The sequence below is a fragment of the Anticarsia gemmatalis genome, chromosome 2 (genome assembly GCF_050436995.1).
Source record: "Anticarsia gemmatalis isolate Benzon Research Colony breed Stoneville strain chromosome 2, ilAntGemm2 primary, whole genome shotgun sequence".
NCBI classification, from domain to species: domain Eukaryota; kingdom Metazoa; phylum Arthropoda; class Insecta; order Lepidoptera; family Erebidae; genus Anticarsia; species Anticarsia gemmatalis.
This window is the reverse complement of record NC_134746.1, coordinates 4,460,357-4,480,517: the sequence shown is the minus strand read 5'-3', so window position 1 is coordinate 4,480,517 and position 20,161 is coordinate 4,460,357. Positions and strand designations below refer to the sequence as shown.

The 20,161-nt window shown below is 38.3% G+C and overlaps 1 protein-coding gene across 3 annotated transcripts; it reads left to right on the top strand.

The window, feature by feature from the left end:
- Window positions 1-2,369: 2,369 nt before the first annotated feature.
- E2f1 (E2F transcription factor 1) lies at window positions 2,370-20,155 on the top strand. 3 transcript variants are annotated; one of them, XM_076125383.1, is made up of 10 exons: window positions 2,370-2,439; window positions 3,813-4,018; window positions 9,053-9,219; window positions 10,036-10,232; window positions 10,562-10,812; window positions 11,180-11,285; window positions 11,366-11,477; window positions 11,557-11,720; window positions 11,841-11,936; window positions 15,464-20,155. In XM_076125383.1, the coding sequence occupies exons 2-10, from the start codon at window positions 3,815-3,817 to the stop codon at window positions 15,574-15,576; spliced, it is 1,410 nt and encodes a 469-aa protein (XP_075981498.1). In that variant the 5' UTR covers window positions 2,370-2,439; window positions 3,813-3,814; the 3' UTR covers window positions 15,577-20,155. The 3 variants fall into 3 exon arrangements, with proteins under 3 accessions (XP_075981498.1, XP_075981481.1, XP_075981490.1); XM_076125366.1 differs by lacking the exon at window positions 2,370-2,439 and adding an exon at window positions 2,972-3,447; XM_076125375.1 differs by lacking the exon at window positions 2,370-2,439 and adding an exon at window positions 3,489-3,626.
- Window positions 20,156-20,161: the final 6 nt, after the last annotated feature.

Below are 20,161 nucleotides of genomic sequence, written 5' to 3'. Positions count from 1 at the left end.
GATATCTATAAAGCAAACGAAACATGTTAATCATCTTACTTTATCTATTTCCACCCTCTCATGGCACAGCAGTAATTCTCATGAATATTATTAGGATAAAACAAAAGGACAATTTTAATTAGGATGGAGGTTTATTTTGGATAGGGCTGTTTCGATACCTGTTAAGATTATGTATAAGTATGCAGCCGAAAGGTACAGAAGTAACGTGGTATTATGTTGCCCGCGGACGTGAGGATGGATTTTAGTTGGGGCCTGCAATGTATTAAACTAGTCTCACAGGCATTTGAGGCTTACCAGGAAGCAGCGTGTCGGTGGAGTAGCTAGATAGCCTGGGACTGTGGTGCTAAAAGTATACTTGGGCCTAGCTATTCCTAGTAGGCTCCTCTGCGTGCATTGTTAGAAATAATGCAAACCCATTGGTCCGTGGCTATCGTATTATCTAAGTAACTACTTAGCAAGTAAATAGGATCATATTCAACTGCTCAGTTTCTTAGATTTGGAATCCGCTCCTACTGTAACCTATCCCGAAACCATTAGGAGCAAGTATATTTAAATCCCTATATTATTATAATCCTATGCATTAAACGACTATCAAAAGTGGGTAAGAAGTCACTTACAAACATATCTACTTAAATATTTTATCCTTAAAGTGTTCGTATATTAGAAAGATACTTAAGCTAAGTATATTTGTCATAAGTTGTTGTTTTAGTAAATGAATAATAGCTATTAAATAAATAAATGTACGTGAACACTGCACTACGCAGTGCGTCATTGGTAATGCTTTGCCAACTTTTTTCCGAGAATAAGATCATTAGGTATATGTGTCGTAGGATTCGACCTTTCTTCCTTTAAAATCTAAGAGCAACTACAAAAACAGTGAGTTTGACAAATCGAGAACGGGACATCTGTCTTTTAAAACTGGGTAGATAGGTACGTGTACCTGCAAATAATTAAGACAGCGTAAGTAAACAATAATACAATAACAAATTCGTAAGTGTTGTATGCAGTGCGCACCAGACTGTATCCTGAAGCTAATGATGTTAAACATCATAAACAGACGCCTATATCACAAAAGTCATCGTACTATCCAGAATTCGTTTCAAGCGTGCAAAGACCAGTCCTATCATTGTTTTGGCACTCCATATCTATTAGTTGTGTACTATAACGGATTTAAAAGGTTAAAAAACTAGAGCACCTATCTATAGTCTGATAACTGCATGCACGGCACGCACAATTTTTCTAGATTATGATCGCTATTAATGTGTACCTATATCCCAAGGAAGGTTGCGGTAGCGAACAGGTCGTCGTCCGCTAGATAACTTCCTACGGGTTACTGATTTTCTAAATTCTGCGTACACCAACCGAGAACCTTGCATATAAGGCTCTTTGTTATGTTGTTGGTTTATAGGACTGAAGTGCGGCAAAAGCAGATCTTTGGACTCTCTTGATATCGGCACCATCTAACGAAGCCCACCAGCCAGCTTGCTTAAAATATCCAAATAAATAAACGATCTCTTTAGCAGATCAAACTCATGGTTAAGGTCAAAGAATTAGTACCTGTTGAGCTTTCGCTGGTTATTTGTGCAAAGGACGTTTATGCTGAGATTGCGCAGCCGTAGATAATATAGGCATGGCGTAGACCCTCGTTTATTTACTGTTTTAGGTATTCCGGTAAGCAACGATCTAAACTATCTAGCCTTGCTCATACAAGTTTAAATAATAATGCTCTAATAAACTATATGTTATTATTAAAACAAGGAAATTGGTAAAAAAGCATTTAATTCAAACATTTATTTGTTTAATGACATATTTTCATGAAGTACTTTGGTATCTATTTCTACCCTTATGATCAGTAAACAGGTATGTTTATTTTACTCTATTTGGGTAATAATTTATCATTATTCATTGACTTGTTCGACGATGAGAATTACAATTGATTATTAGTAACTTACGTAAAATTATTTAGTAAATTCATTTCTGAACGAATTTTGTCTATGATAGAGATCTTTTTGTAAATATATGTACAGTCATTTCCGCTATATTCGCGGTTTCATAAACTTCCGTATCCTAATTACAGGATATATTAATAACTTTTAAAATAAAATAGGCTCTTTTTTACGATAAAATCCTTGTTGTGGGTTATTACCGTAAGTAATATTTAAAAAAATACTTATCTAAATTATCTATGTAGAAAATAAGTGCATGATATACTTAATATACTTACAATAAATTATGTCAAATAGTTACTGTATATTCACTATATTCCATTCGCGAATCAAGAAATCCAGAAAACTGGGAAGCTTTCTGTTATTACAGACTCTCGAAAAGGAGTTTTAAAATAATAATGTTACCTTTAGATAACTACCTACACAGTCCAACAAAATACATTTTAAAAAAACTTGAAATTAGTTTCCAGTAAAGATCTGGAAAAAGAACATCGTAAGTGATAATCTTAACATATTTTTTTTCTCAAGAGCTAAAAGTTTAGCTTAAAATATTGTGCCCATTTTTTTATTAGACATCGGTGTACACTTACTTAGCACAAATTTCAATTATTGCAGGAAGTATTATTTAAATCCTTCTATTACAATATTCCTAGCTACACCTACCTACACAATAAAATAAACCGAATTTAACTATATTTATACATATTTGGATACCTAATAAATAATCAAATTTATTAAGTGAAAATTTATTTGCAAGTGTTTTATGTATTTTTAACTTAGGAATGAAAAATACAGATTTTTAATAAATAAAATCATTCACGAATATTAAAAATCATTGCAATAGAAGATATGATCCTTTGCATGCTGATTTTTTACTCTTAACTACTTTTTCATTTAAATACATTCACAAAAACAACTTATCTGAAATAATTCTTCTAAAAACAAACAGCAGTGCATAATATTATTTGCGCATTTCTCGATACAAAAGTTAACAAACGGCTCTAAAGACGCTACGCTTCTCAAAACCGGTCGAACAATGTAATTCAAAAATTCGTTATATTTTTTATGGCTTCTTCAACGAGGGGAGGAATTTGGATCGCAAAGCGGCGTCTGCTAGGGGTTGCTTGCTCGGCCGCTTCGCGCCTGCGCACGTAGTTCGCGCCACTGCTACGTCGCTTGCAAGCCAGATGTTCTGAAAAGCTTCCTGTCGCCGTTCCAATGCTCCGCATTTTTATCTAATAAGTTACTATAAAATGTGGACTAGGACCTTTTTATTATTTTCTTTAACGAGTGAAGTAAATAGTGAATAAATATCATGTGTATTTGATAAACTGTGTGAAGTAACTAAAAATTATCGAGCGTCTCGATGTCCACGAGTTCACTCGGGACCAACAAAGCGGCGGACATTTTATTTTGAGTACTCGATAATGTAGCGTTTGCGTCGAAAACATTAATGTCGTTTTATGGTTATAAATTCGGATATCGTTCGCTTACACCTTTTGTAAGTATCATTCTATTACAGTGGGTATTTTGTGTGTAATTCTTGTATGTGTACACTAGGGTTTAGAAGCGGTTATGCCTAGGTATCACCGCTAGGTTGTCGATATTTTGGGGAAAATGTCGTTGAAAAAAGTGACGTAAGCAAAACTGGACAGCTGGAAGTGTCGCCACGGACCTTCGGTAATTCATAGAGTTAGTTAAAACCTGCTATCGACCCACTCCGCTTCGGAGGCTTCTCACTCGTGATTTCCGCGCGCGCGGCGCCCCTAACCTCTTCACTAATTGAATTGTGATGATTACGATTGGTTACTGCAGTGAAATATGATGTTCATTGATTTGTAACATGTTATTTGTGTTCATTAACAGCGATGCCGAGAGGGGTGAAGCGAGGGCCGGCGGAGGGCGAGGCCGAGGTGGTGGTACGCGCTGCGGCTTCTCCATCGCATACCACGCTACTAGACGACAGCCCCAGCCAGCCCATCAGCTACCACCTGCTCGACCATGGCTATGGCGCCACGCCACAGCATCAGATCAGGCGTGAAGCGCCTACGGCACCGCCGAAGACGTCTGAAGTAAGTTCCTTTTCTATGTCACTTGAGTCCACTGATACATTAAACAAGTCTGGTCTTCAACAATTGGTCTTCAGGTAGTTGGGAGTGCCAGCAGTTAATTATTAATTATATTATGTATATTTTGCTGACACATTTGTTATTCATGTCACATCAAGTACAAACCAGTACTTCTGTAATGTGTATCATATTCGGATAAGAGTCATAATGTAATGCACAGAGAATGCAATTACATATAGTAATCAAATACATTATGAACTCCTAATTTTAAAGTTGAACCTACATAATTACTAATGCTCAGGCTCCATAAAATACCATGCTTATGACATGAGTGGTTTGTGATTTGGTAATCGGGAGGGATGTGGCAATTTTTAAGTTCATGTGGCAATGTTGATATTATTATAGTTTTAGTATATGAATAGTTCTAGTTCAGTTATATTTAACATAACTTTTACTATGTAGGTATCTATGTCAATGCATGGGAGAGCATGAAATGTGCTTTGTTGTAATGATGCATTACATGAAGTCAAATTGCTGTATTCGATAAACTCTTGTTTTTGGTGAACTTATGGTTGAGGAGCAAATTAGTATTTGTCTTATTTAAAATTTGAAAGAACATGATGTTTATGCTCTTAATTTCTATTAAATAATCTTAATATTATTTAAATGAACATTGGACTGAATCAGCTATTACATCACTGGGAGTTTCTATGTTTTTGTATGTGACTGGATATATTTTTAGCTATTCAGTTTTGTTTCTGTTTCTTGTGAGTAAATATTTGTTACATTATGTAACTAGAACATAAATGAGAATGTTAATTCATAGACTGAGAAAGTTTTGTTGATTGCTAACAACATTTTTCATTGCACATTCATAACTAAGAAAGTGAATTGCGCTTGAATTGACAAGACTTTTATGGTTAATGTAATTAAAAGCAGTATATTATTCTAGTCTTGGCAAGATTCTTTTAAAATTAGTTTAAAGTGATGGTTGTGGTTGCATTTGTTATCAGTTGTTTCCTAAACAAGTATTTAATGTGATTTATTAAATCATCCATATCATGATTGAAAAGTTTTGTTAGGTTAACTGTCGGTCTAAATAGATTTTCTAAAGGGAAATATATAGGCTGAGTACAGATTAAAAACACTGTTGATGTAGCAGTGAAAACATTCTTAATACTGTGTTGGACCCATTGATTAGCATTATCAAGATTCTATGAAAAAATTATAATTTTGAGATTATCATGAGATCTACCTATTAAGTGTTAAACCAACTTTATAGGAAAAAAAAACATATTTTACCTAATGAATTTGGAGATTTGAGTTGTGCTAGATATTATTTTATTCAGTGGACCTAGCAAGCCAGAATGATATGTATAATCACTATCAATTTTATTAAAACTAAAATCAAGATCATAGAAAGTTGAATTCAACTTAAAAAGCTTTAAAATTATAATGAGGTCATTGATCTCTGAGAGGTCATTGAACTGTGCAAATAGAATACTTGAAGTTCAGAGGATGAAGAGATTGGATGATAGTTGGAACATTTTTTTAAATTAAAATTAGGTGAATATATATTTCCATAATTATGCTTAAAATGCATTATGTGTGGTACTGGTTGTTCATCAATTTTAATAACCTTTATTATTGGGTCAACGTAATTTTACGAAATTAATTACTACGCCTATATGTGTTTACAATTAATTGTGGTCTGATAATGTTGATACTTAGTTTGTGTGAAGTGGTTTTGAATTAAGTTAATGGGGTATAAAATATTAGTATAAATATATACGTTTATAGTTTACAATACAAGTTTTAAAGAAAATGTCATAAATTCCGCGAATCGTAATCGTTATTATAACGAATCAAAATGGCGGATCGTAGACGACGAATTTTGAGTGTGTAACGGCAGCGAGTACACTGAAAAGTGTTTAGTCGGAGGGACCCTACGCGGGGTGCCGACCAATCACAGGACTTGACGGGAGAGACGCTGTCCCGTACATAAATCCCGGTTAACTATTTTCTTCGACCCACTCGTGTTACATTGAAACTTGTACGAGTTTCACATAATTCTCCCACATATTAATAATATTATCATTATTTACTGCGGTTAGTAGTATTTTAACCGTTGTTATACATGTATTGGTAACACTAAATTCTTTGAGGATAAAGCCTAGTTCACATGAATAAAATCGTGTTTCGAGATGATCGTTTAATTGTTTTTATCGACGTTTAGTTCACACAACGTTTCATTCAGAGAAAAAACTGAGTTAGTGTACCGTGTCTCATTTTTAAAGATAACATTGCTACGATAAAAATGTCATTTGATTTCTAACGGCGAGCTATTTATCATGGAGATTACTTATGGCATAAATAGTTTCCAATACAAAAAATAATTGTTGTAGGAAATACTTGAACAAAATTATCGACCAGTATTACCCACAATTGAAACGGCTCATCTATACTGGTTGTTGGGAACGATGCACATAAAATCTTTCCTCAAACATCGGTTTTGATCGATGTCAATTAAAACTCCAAAATATGTTTGAACAACATCGATGTTAACGACATTTATATATTAAAATATTTTTTTTGTACTCTTTTATTTTATATTTTATTGATCGGTACTCAGATTGCCTATTAGGTAACGAGTCGATCACCCGGATCAAAAAAGTACAAAATGGCGGACGTGGAGCGTCCGCCAAAATTGACGGATGCCTCTAATGGCATGGCAAAATTTTGCTTTACGCCTTTCTTTTTTTAATATGATCTTTAGGCATGAGAGAATGTAAAGATTTTTGCAGATAGGTGTTTAAATTTGAATATGGGACTTTATTACACTTTCAACCACGCTGGGAATGCTGAAATCGTTTAGAGGGTTCTTGATACTTCAGATTTGCATTTAATTGATTCGAGTTTTGGAAACTCCCTCGCCTTGTGTCGCTCAGAGTCCACTCGACTTTTCCAATGGTAACAACTAGAATAAACCGATTAAAGGAAGTAGATTTTACTTTTAAGAATAGATTAGCCATGAGAGACAGACGAACGGTGTTAACATAGAGAAGAGATGACGATGGCATGCAGGATACGGTCGGTTCGCGTTGCATGCCAATTGAACCTAATGATAAATTAGTTTTTTATAGCAAATGCCAGCTGGTGGTATGTATAACCTTAAACTTGTCGCTACGTGGGTAAGTAGCATAATAATATGTGAGCATAGCGGGCGGCAAGTGTAGGCAGAAGGCACACATGTTAACAGTTTGTCATGATGGCTCGAGTGGCGTTCACCCGGCGCCATGTGGTTCCAACACTAGGTGGTCACGTGGCCAGGTACATACTTCCTGTCATCACACTTGCATTGCACATTTTTTCGGTCATTGTCCTAAACGTCTCACGCAAGCCTTACTTTACATTGGGGTTCCTTTAAATTATTGTTAAGAATAATTTAATTTATCATAGATAACAATAGAGTTTTTTTATAGATACGGATCGAGTTAATCTATTTTGTTCGGTTGCATGCAGTTGTATCATTATTATTACTCGTAATATACCAAGGGCTGAATTGATGATGTCAACAGTATTAGTAGTTTGCGCTGACGCGAGGGATGTTTTATCTGGTGAGATAGCGGGCCGGTGTCACATCTGCTCCGGTTTACTTGCTCGAGACGCACACCGGCACAAAGAAGCACGGGACCCACAAATCCGGCAAATTAACAATAGCGCCTAGTTCACTATTAATAATAACACAAATATTTCGAGATAAGAAATTGCCATTCTTTTGCTAGAGGTCCCTTCCGAGAGCTCGGCGGCTTTTGTGTTGATTCTAATTTATGTCATGTATTGTTGTTACCGGGTACCCTCCCCACACACTTCCTTTTGGGGGCTTTGGCCCCGCTGGATGTCGAAATTGAATTTGTTGCATGAGCTTATTGAAAATGCCTCGTGCATCTTCCTCTTAGCTCTCGTGCTCTATTTCGGTTTGACGTTGCGCACCTTATCTTTAAATAAAATTTTAATAATAGTTTCTTATATTGTGAGTTAATTTGCGAATAATAGTTGCTATTAATTAACATGGGGTCAACGTACAGTTTGAAATTGAGAGCAGTTACGAATAGATCCGTTGAAGTGTCGTGAGTTAGAAGTCAGTGTCTTAGTCGTTGTAGTGATGCTCAATTGAAGAGATTAACAATGACTTACTTTGTGTTAAGAGTGAGTACTATTTTATCATACGTCGCGGCCCGTGGAAGTGCTTGAGTGCAGTTAACTAATGTTATATTAACACGTCATGTCGCTTACATATGTACCTTAAATCACGCAGTATTTTGTTACATTTTGCGATTGAAAGTGAATGTCATGGGGGTGAGTGCACAACATAATTTTAATTATATTATCGTCGTCAATTTATGCGTTCTGAAATGGCGATGATACAAAGAACAATAAAAGTCAACTGTTTATTTACCGTACATAAATTCAATTCGGGTTATGTTTTTCAATAATTTATTGATAATGACGTACTTAGGCGTAGTGATAATATAAAATAGTCTAGATTGTAATATTCACGTAGTGCGTAAATTATCTTCTAAGATATGCTGTTCATGTTGTTGTACTCAATTTATTATACTCCTAGCTCTACATATTTTTGTATGTCGTGCATCAAACATCCGCGTATGGGTAATGCATTGCAAATGACATGTAAATTACCCTTATTCAGCCTGCTATCATTATAATAAACCCTCTTTTTTCTCTCACCTAACGTTAGACATCGACACCTGGTTTTTGCGCAACCGCAGTTTGGAATTCTTTTGTGCTAAATCAATGCATTTAAGGGACTTCATTTTTTTTTCTGTGAATAAACGTCACGATTTGTTCGTCAGTAACGCAGGTTTTAAAATGTTGAAGTGAACTCACAAATTGGGGTTCATTTAACAAAATCGTCTTTATTCTACGTAATTTCATGTAGGTCTTTACCTAATTTAAGTTATCAGATGATCACAAATAGTGAAAGAGTAAATAAATGTGGTAATTAATTGTTATCAGGCGGTGAAAAGAAGACTGAACCTGAGTGAGAGCAGTTCTGGCAGCCAGCAGGGCCACGTGGTGCCCATGAAGGCTGACTTCAAGACGCCCAAACAGAAACGCGTCAAAGTTCTCACGCCGTACAGTCGACCGTCCAGTTCTATGAAAAAGTACGCCGAACGTTCCAGGTACATGTCTCAGTGAGAGGTAAATTTCCATTTTAGAGAGCTGTAACTTTTCTTATTAGAGGAGAAAAACACCTCGTGGCTTAATAGCTACTGCGCGGGTCGCTCTCGCCGCCTGTCCCTGCATGCGTGGACCACTTTTGACCTCCTTGCATTCGAGGGCAAGTACCGTTGATCCTGAGCGGCGTATGATCGTTGTAGGCAGTTACCGATCAAAGACAAGCTATTTGGTAACGATCAAGAAGGAAGTTATGCAGAAAATATTCAAAATAAGAATTTGGAGAGAATTTTTTCTCTACAAACAGTAGAGGATGTAAAAAAACCACTATAAAAGTTTGGATATGAAAAATAGACTGAAGAATCTAGATCACAAGTTGGAATAGAATTAGATCACTGGTTGTGTTTCGTAAAACTTGGTACGGAGATGGAATGTGTAGGTAGTCTGGTGACGACAATTAACTAAACGACCTTTACATAATATACGTAAATATTTGAGCCAGAGGTTACGTTGACATTAGTCTGCATGAGTGCTCGTTACATTTTAAACACTAAGGATGTGAAGAAATAGGATTAATATTCGGCGCAAATTTCTCTTTGTTTTTATAAAGCTCTGACTGCTCGTAAATGGTTTTCAATGTGGAAGTATCTAGAAGGAATAAAAAACTTGTTACTGTTTTAGAAATATTTAAGGGCGTGGTTCGTTAGATTTAGGATGGCCTCAGGACTTGTGCGTTTACTAGCCACAAGTGAATTTGGTACTAGGACTGTGTGACGTTAGTTGATGAGAATATAAACTTATAACAGTAACAATTGTTTCAGGTTTGACACATCATTAGGTTTACTCACAAAAAAGTTCGTCGCCTTGCTGAAGTCGTCGCCCAACGGCGTGTTAGACTTGAACATAGCGGCTGAACATTTATCGGTCCAAAAGCGTCGTATATACGACATCACAAACGTTCTAGAGGGTATAGGAATTTTAGAAAAACGATCCAAAAATAATATACAGTGGAAATATGGTGAGTATTTTAATTCTTAACATATTTTATTGATGTCTCGTATTAATATATTTCGATACTCAGGCTCATTAAGGGTGGCACGAGGACGCTCGTCTGTTCCACTCACAAAATCATCCTATGCGAATCGCTTCCATGGTACCTCGTAAAGTTCAAAATAAAGCTCATATTGAAATTAAAGTGCCACCCTCGATGAATTGAGACATTTTCTGTAAGACCGAAGAGGTCCCTCATCGGGCCCGCTTTCGGTAGGAAGGTTAGGAAAAAGACAACCGTCGCTACCGACGGTCGTCAGTCCCGGGGATATCGTGTGAGTCAGAGTGTGGTTGCAGGCGGCGCGTGCGGGGACGCGGGCGCGGGCGGCGCGGCGCGGGCGCGGCGGCTGCGGCGCGAGGTGCGGCTGCTGGCGGCGCGCGGCGCGCGGGCCGAGCGCGCCGTGGGCGTGGCCGAGCGCGCGCTGTCCGAGCTGTCGGCGCGGCACGGCGCGCGCGCCTACATCACCTACGCCGACCTGCGCTCCATCCGCGACTTCCGCAACCAGACCGTCATCCCCATCAAGGCGCCGCCCGACACCCGCCTCAGCGTTAGTCTCTCCTCTTTAGCTCACTGCTTGTCGACCCTCTGTGCCGTCTGCGCTCTTTGCGCTCTCTGCGCTCTTTGCGCTCTTTGCGCTCTCTGCGCTCTCTGCGCTCTCTGCGCTCTCTGCGCTCTCTGCGCCATCTACGATCCCAATGTTCGTCCTTTTCGTGTCTACCGATAGATCTCCGTCGCCCGTTTAACCCGGGGAGTCGCTCCCCGAAATTCGGGTGGATAAGAAATCGAATGACACGACGCTGGTGTGAGTCTCGTCGTCTTTCGATCTTACCGAACTTTTGCGCGTTCCTACCGAACTTCTACGCGTTTGTGCCTTACTACGGTTCCGACTATAGACTTCAATTGATCTGTTACAGGTGCCGCATCCCGACGAGAAAGGATACATGATACACTTGAAATCCATGTCGGGAGAGATCGAAGTCTACCTCTGTCCGAAAGAGAGACCGGAGTCGCCCGCCTCGAGTGAGTACCCGCTTCACACTATTCATAAGAGATCGAAAGTCCGCCAGAAAGATCCCTATTTAACGTTTTACTTCCTTCAGCGTCAGGCGCGTTGCCGGCGGATCCCCTGCTGGAGGACAATAAGGCGCTGCTGGCGCCGCTCATAGCCCTCCTGCAGTCCAAACCCTCCGGCTCTATTGCGGCCGATTTCACGTGAGTATTGCTCTTTCGCCAAGTTAAATGTCCGTCGTTAACCGAACGATGACGTTCTAACGAGCGGTGGTGTTCGCAGGACGCCAATAAAGCGCGAGCCGGGCACGAGCCCCGCGCTGGAGGCCCGCGCGCCGTGCGTCACGGACCCCACGCTGCCGCTGGCCGCGCCGCCGCAGCTGGCGCCGCCGCACCTCACGCCGCAGCGACAGATCCACCACCGCGACACGCTCAACACGCCCGACAGTCAGTATACACGCTATTGTATCTTTCTTAACCGACTGAGCCCGCATCATAAGATAACATTGACGACTTGTAATTTAGTGATGATTCGATGATTTCATGGCAAAATGGCGTGTGTTGTAGGTGGCAGTGCGCGGGGTCGGCTGCGTAACGCGCTGATAGCGGACAGTGACGACTTCGCGCCCGCCGCCCAGCTGCAGACCGAGGACCAGGAGTCAGGTACTCGCGCTCGATACTCCTTGCTTCCTTTCATATTTACACTCACGACCACCTTGTGGTCGACCCTCGTGTGCTTCTTATGTACTACTGAATTTGCAAACAAAATTGTAATGTAAGGACATAATATCTTATTTTACCGAATTCTCGCTACGATATAGCTTAGATAATATATCAATTCATCAATAAAATCGTTTATTCTTTCGACGTTTGTCTCGCGATTTGTGTATTGCAAATATGTTAAGGCACATTCGATGGTACGTAAGGGTCATAGATTAGCACTTACGAGTATTTTTCGTCAAATCGACAGTCGTCACAGGCCTCGGAATTGCGTTGTATAAGCTACAGGTTAAAAATAGTTATAATCAACGAAGTGTACGTGAGAGCCAGTGGCATAATAACTAATTGACTACCACAAATGTATGCCACTGGCTCTAACGTCCACGTAAACGGGTAATAATATGAAAACCTCATTGGTGGCTGTCATCATAACTTACTGTTTGTAACATTCTCTAGGATTATTGCAGGTAATCTATCGATACCTTAAATTGGAAAACTGGTTGTTGTATTTTATTGTTTGTAAGATACCTATACAAAATAAACAAGTTTTCAAGCTACAGACTAACACATAACTTAGTAAAAGTCTGTAGTGATCTTTGATTTAACTATTTCAAGAGATTGTAGTTCGTATATTGAAATGCTTTCAAAAGTGACTATCTAAGTTATGCGTGTTGTAACTACAATTGAAGGTGTTTGTAGTAGTACCACAAGGTATATAATATATCACTAGTCATGGGTCATAAGTCACGCTACTGCGGGGTGAGGAGGAGGCCCGCGTTTCGTAGCTAGTACTCGGATTGTGACCTGTGTGTCCACTCACATCACAGTCAGAGTTCTAGCTGCGCGTCGCGGCCGCGCCACGGCCACGCTACCCGGCGAAGACACCACACATTATGTCACATCATGGTACTGCGGGATCTTAACACGGTTGGTTTATGTGCGGACTTGCTCCCTACACATATCACAATACATTACCACATCTCACACGTAATGGTGTTTCTTTGAGGTATCCAACATTCCAAATGATTTCGTTATTGGCGACTATACAGACGTGTAATCATGGGTTGAATGCATTGCTTATTTTAAGCATTGTGTCGAGTGTCTTTCAACCATGAGTAAGTTACACTTGATGGTTAATTGTGGCAGTGTAATGTGATATGTGAATATTATCATAATCATGTATTAATATTGTATCATGTTATTACATGGGCGCACACAACGTGTCAGCGCATTTGCATGCTTTTGTCTCATCACCCGTGCTCACGTCATCATCATCATCGGCTTTACTAACTTTGTAACTGTCTCTGTTAGTGAAAAATATACATTTTGAACATAATTTACTGATAACTGCCCTAAGTCGTGTGTGCGCAGATTGTTTCAAAGACTGACATTGCAACGAATCGTGGAGTATCATGTTAAACCAGTGAACCTTCATATTTAGGACGAAATATTTCTTCTATTCTCTGTTGCCTTCTTGTTGCCGTGCCATTCTCAGTAACCAGTTTTATAACTAATCGTCTAATCTATGCCGTGTGATCAATGCGTCTCTAATATAAATAATAAGTTTGTGTTGTGTAAATAGTTCGCTGCGGTCTATTAACATTTATAACTGAATAAATTTTGAAAGAACGCGATGTGTTTGTATCTGTACAAATACGACGACTATAAATATTTTGTAAATATGTATACTGAGGGGGTGGGACGGGGAGGGGGGTGGTCGCGAAGAGAGGCGGGCAGGTGTCGGCGAGCAGCGGGCGGGTGCGGGAGGCCCGTGCGGCGAGCTGTGTCCCGTGCGGCTCCAGTGCAGGCATGTAGCACCATGGGATTCAGCTCACGGCGCGGCGCCACTAACAGCCAATTCATCTACTAATACCACGCATCGCAATCGTAACAACCGCTCTCATGTCTAACTATGTTTGCACTACTATCTACCACGACACGAATAATATCACTTGTGTTTTGTATTACACTGCTTTTGAAATTATGGAAATGTTATTATTGAATACGAATATGAGTGGTATTTTTCGAAGTTGGATCGTCCGATTTGAATATGACCGAATCTAAAATATAATATATTCATGGAATTAGAGGTAGACTCGTTGAAATGTTCAGGTCATATTCAGATTGAATGATTATAAATATGATGATTCTAAAATAACAGACGAAAATAGTCGGAAATGTTTGTTTTCGTTTGTGTGTGATTTACATTTGACAATACTTTTGCAACATTACATAAATCATGACAAGCCTTATTAACACACTTTGGTATAGCCGAGTTGTTCTGACTGCGACGTCGTCCGCGTAATAAGATTCCCCGGGTTAGAAATAAATAGTTTTTTTTTATTACCGAGATAACTATCTGTCTGCCTAATTTTACAAAGTTCGTTTAGTGATATTTGTCTGAAAGAGTAACGAGAATATAGATGTGCAAAATATTGTGAGAATGTATGGACATTCTCAGAATCTTTTGCGTATCCATATCCATATGTACAGACCCAGGATCTATTTAAAAAAATACAAAGATCTCACGCCAAAGTTATAGAGGGATATTTGTCAAATTTAGAAGAAATCAAAATTCACAAATTTTAACAAATCCTAGGCATTTTTATATTTGTTGAAAGTTTATGTTGCAAAAAGTACTGTATATTTTGTCTTTCACCTTCGCTTCGCCTGTCAAGACCCTATACGCTTGCTCTATATGTTCGTATAACAGTGTGTACAGTTCTACAGGTGTTGTCGAAGGTGGCGGATGTTACAAACTAATTCTGTAGATAATAACTATTTATTTGTGTAATAACTCTGATATTGACCTATGTTCATTCACACGTTGTTTATTATTTGCCGTGAGTGATTCAGCATCCACGTTTTACGATTATTGATGTAATGTGGCGCAAGTTAAGAATTTGGATATATTATTTTCATACTAATGGAGTACTCTGAATACGATAAATCTTAACTTACGACATACTCTTTGTGTAAATCTTATCATTTAATTAAACATATTATACTGATACTCGTACATTGGGTCGATTTCCGACTACTATCAACCATAGACAACCGACTAGCTTTTGTCAGATACATTTGATCAGTATTTACTAGTCGATAGTACCGTATCGGGTGTAGGAAATCGCACTACGTAACACCATATACATACATAATTTACCTTATAAAAAATATTTGTATATTTAAGTATCTGCCTACAAGGTATGAAAACAGTCTTGGTGTACTTCCTAGGAAACAATATCTAGAATTTTTTAAAATTGTTTTAATTTTTTCTTTTGGTGCTGTGATGACTGAGACAATTATCTCATGATTCTTTTAGCTATAAAAATAATTGTTTGTTAAAACATTAAAATAGATTTAAAGGAAAATACAGCAAGGATAGTTTTGTTGCGAGCTCGTGCTATGAATAAGAGAAGTAAGTAGTAATGTGATGAGATATTGACACGTGGTGTGTGGTGATGTTGCAGAGCTGGAGCTGGAGCCGTTCCTGGCGCTGGAGCCGCCGATGTCGGCGACGGACTACGGCTTCTGCCTCGACCACGACGAGGGGCTCTCGGAACTGTTCGACTTCGAGTTTTAGTGTTGTGCCGAGTGCGAGACTCGACTTTAGTGCCGTTATCAATACCACGAGCTTCAGTTTCACATCTTTATTTCTGTCCACTGCTCGTTTTCTGTTGTACGTGAAAGCGGAGAACACTCTTGTGCTAAAACTTGTGAGTGTGTTGTTCTTTTATTACGTATAGGGCTTACGCACGCGACTAGATTCGACAGCCACTTGTGAAATGTATAGCTGTGCCGTTTTATCATAATCGACTTGATTGTTGAATCTGATTGTCATCTGTGTAAGCTCTCAGCCTTATTTTATATTTGTACAGTAGCAAATTATAAAGTACATTAGTTTGATTTTAATCATGCATTTCAGTGTTCTTCACGATGTTCAACACCTTTATAAAGTTATTATTGCATACTGATGACAAATCAAAAACACTATAATGATATTCAAAATGGTGGAGACTGCTCAGATGCATTATTAACTTGTTGAAACTTAGTTGCATTATGTAAGTATGCAGTAACACTGATGCCATTTTATTTACGGGTATATTGTACCATCTTTATGTACTTTGCAATAATGTCTGGGTGTCAAAAGTAACGCACTAACACGTTTATTGTCCGAATGGTATATTTTTAGTAATAACAGATTTTATACTTTATGTATGGTTGTATTTGTGTGTTGTCAAGTGCGAGAGTGTTCTCTGAATCTCTTTTATTATGGTTACATTACATCGCGCGCAGTAAGTTAATGTTAAAACTAATTTCAAGTAAATTATTTAGTTGGATTATTTGTGACGTAGAAAATGTCGAATATTTAACTAATTGTGTGTTATGTGCGACTGTGATTGGTGACGTGCTGTTACTGATACGATAGGTAGTAGCTTATGGCTGGGGCTCACGTCCAGATTGAGAAGTTCAATATTTTCGGAGTGCGGTGAGGTGACATTGTAGTTACACCAAACGAAGATTTCACGAACTGGGCGTCATTTTTCTTTGTTAATAGTTTTGCTAGATAATAGCCATATTAGAGCCGCTTTATAAAAATAAGATGAAGATTTATTGTAGAGAAACAGCACAAGACCTCAACTACAATCTGAAAAACATGGTGCTAATTTCATTTCTTCATACTGTCACCAATTACAGTTGTACATTCCTATTTAATAAACTGAACGCTTATAAAGAAAATGTTCCTTGAAGGTGTAATTTGTAATTGATTAATTTGTGGTATTACTGGGAAGATGGGAGTTTAACACTCACCACCACTGCCTTAGTTCACCTATTTGTAGAACTAGCTGAGGTGAGGTTACTACAAGTAACACACCCTACATATTCGGAAGCCCTCTTTCTATATCTGGAACTGTCGTAAAGATACTATTTATTATTGAACCAGTAAAGTCCACATAGAGCAGCATGAGATGGTAGGTCCTGCGTCAGTGGTGAGGGGTGGAGTGCGGAATGTGGAGGTGCGGGAGACGCGCGTGTCCGCGACGCCGTGTACATAAGTCGCTCAAATCAGTGGGCGGGCGGGCGCGCGCTTGTACATATTACTCAGTAATGAACGGTGATATCTTAGCGGCCTTCGATTTTACTTGTAAAGCTAGCTCTAGTTCCATACGTCATACGTTCACGCCGTGAGGGCTGTCGTTTGCGCATTGCACATTGTTCCGTTGTCGATATGATGATTTGCCAAATATTTAGTTAATACCTGAGTTCGTCGTTTAAGTTTCATTATGGGTTCGTTTAGTTATCGTTGTAAATAGCGGTCGGCAGGGCGGTCGCGCGGCCAACGTCCATATTATCGTTTGGATAAAATATAATTTTGAATGTTTAAGTACAAATTGCGACAGCGCGACGACCGTCTCTTAACGTAATGTAAGTACATTACTGGAACGCGTTGGCCCGCCGCCGCTCTGCTCTTTTTGAATAGTGTACAGCACAAATGTCATTGTAAAAACCTATTAATAAGTGCATATCAAAATAATTTTAATGTTAGAGTTAATTTGGAGATGTGTGTGAGCGGTTGTGTGAGGGTCGCGGCGTGTCGGACAGCGTGCAGGCGGAACCTAGTAGTGGAGACTAGTTACGACATACTGTGGACATTTTTAGTTCTCTTGATTATATATTGAAACTAGTTCTGTGCCCGTCATGTGATCTAAAGATATTAACATCCTCCAAACAACTCGAGACATTGTAAATAAGAACTGATTGATACGCGAGATTAAACGGTGATAACTTTGTAATTTATATAATCAAACTATCGATTGAATATGTCTGTTGTTCAATGAGCAATGTCCAACAATCAAAATCAAAACGAGCGAGTGATAATCTCATAACGGAGAGCACAGATGTAACGAATGCGACTATGTCCCGCCAGACATCCCGCTAATAGTATTATATCACTGATGTGACATGTATGTTAATTTATATAAATTATCTGCGTTACACATAAGCTTCCGAAAGATCATTTTATTTCACCATATGTACAGAACGTCAATTTGTGCTTAAATCTTATAAATGAAATGAAATCTTGTACCAATGAATTTTTAACATTTTTCGTTTCAACGTCGTTACGATTAAGTTTTATTTGCGTTTGATACGATCTTATTTGGGTTTGATAGAATTATATTTTGTTCGTTTAATTTTTGTACCGTACAAAGCAAACTCTGTTGAAATTACGTTGTTTTTAAACCCATAACGCGATAGAATTTGCTTTCAGCGGCGCTCGCCAAGTACCTAATGAATAAATGACAAATTTTGCGATATACTTTAGTTACCTTATAACTTGTTCCTTAAACATCGTGGTGATTAATTCCATATACAGTTTTATCGATTATTTTTAACAAATTGATTTCGTGCGAGTCGATTTTGATATCTGTGACCTGAGAATCGATTTTTAAGGAACTAAAAATTCCAACTTACACTCAAGTGTAGGTTGTTAGTCGCCTAAACAAAATTACATTCGGCATGATGCCGTCTTCCCAGGGAGGCGGACATTTTGATTTAAATTAAATTGTTTACGACACAAATTCTGGGGCCAAAATGTACGAGAAAAAGAAGTACAAATTATAAACAAAATTTTCTCGTAATTAAGTTAAGGTTTTTACGCTACTTCCATTGTTGACATTGATCGATGTTTTGTTCTATTCGAACTTAATTAAAATTTGTGCAATCACATTGAACGATAATGTGTTAGTTCAGCACAATGTTATATCATCTCAGGTTCGACTCTTGTAAATTATTATTTTGCTTTTAATGTAAATTTTTGGGATTACTTATTGTTATCACATATGAGGCGATACTTCTGAACTCTGACAAGGTGAAATAGTAACTGTGGTAAAGTGCTACGTATTGAGCGTCTGGTTACACTCAATTTTGATTAAGAAACTCAATATATTTTTGTCTGTGCAATAGTCACTCGTTTGTGGTCTTTGCAATGAGAATCCCTGTATTGTTATCCTATGTGTTACGACAAGACGTTCGCTACAGTACAAGAAACTCATGTAATTTCTTCAAATGACATACAGCGCACACAGAATGCACATGATTTTTCTACTTTAGTACTTGATGCAAAAACTGCGATGGTGGAATGATGGTTTTTCAAATGTGTTGTTAATGGAAATTATATGAGTTTACCCTACCTTATAAACAATTATAATAATCAATGATATGTAAAAGCAACTTCATATTGTTACGCTTTCACGATAACTGTCACACTTTTATAGTTAGTTTCAATTGTAAACACATTGGAATATGTAATAATTACCCAAGATCCGTGCGATAGTTGAGCGAGGCTCTAGCAAATTTAAATGTAAGTTGTTGTTTGTTTAAATAACCGCTAAGCTATCGGCACGGATACAACTGTTACAACGATTTTAGTCCGTACATATTGCGTCAGTTGACGGTCCACAGGGTCCTAATGTAGTATTTCAATACAGACAATATTAAAGTTAACTTCACATGCGCGGTGACGTAGGCGAACCGTTTACATTGTTATCTCCTCACGATGTCTGAGGGACACTGAGGGTTTCACACAGATATCACTGACAGTATTGTTGCGGAGTTAGTTTCAGTACGCAGTCGATGTACTTATTTGTTGTAACATTCTGACACGTAGCCTAGTGTGAACATTGTCAATGAACGGGTTGTAACCAGTCAAGTTTTATGTTTGAGCGTAAAAACATGTCGTCTAGTTCTGTATAGTATATTGAACTCGACGGTATGTTTTCGTATAAATACTTTATCTGGTTTTTAATATAACAAATTGAAGGTGCAATGTTATAAATATGTATTTATAGTGTGCGTGTGCCGCTTGCGCGGGAGTGCGGCGGTGTGGTCGGGAGAGCTCGTGTGTGCTCGGCAATGTCCGGGCGCGCTCGGGAGCGTCGGGCGAACCGAACGCTCGGAGATGTAACGATACGCTTGTTAGCGCCATTTGTTGTTGGTGTGAGGCCTGTTTGATTTGTATTCATTTGTGTTGAAAGACTGAGGTTGATTATTCCAGTTTCGACGAACGTGCGAGTTATTTGTTGATTGAATTTAAATATAAAGTCATATATATAGTTAGGTTATATTTTTTAATAAATATAATATTGAGATATGTAATATAATTTTTG

Excerpts from the sequence above, each read along its gene's own strand:
- E2f1 (XM_076125383.1), top strand. The coding sequence starts at position 3,815 with ATGCCGAGAGGGGTGAAGCGAGGGCCGGCGGAGGGCGAGGCCGAGGTG. Across the intron at positions 10,233-10,561 it reads TAATATACAGTGGAAATATG|GCGGCGCGTGCGGGGACGCG; the intron begins GTGAGTATTTTA and ends GTGTGGTTGCAG. Across the intron at positions 11,721-11,840 it reads CACGCTCAACACGCCCGACA|GTGGCAGTGCGCGGGGTCGG; the intron begins GTCAGTATACAC and ends CGTGTGTTGTAG.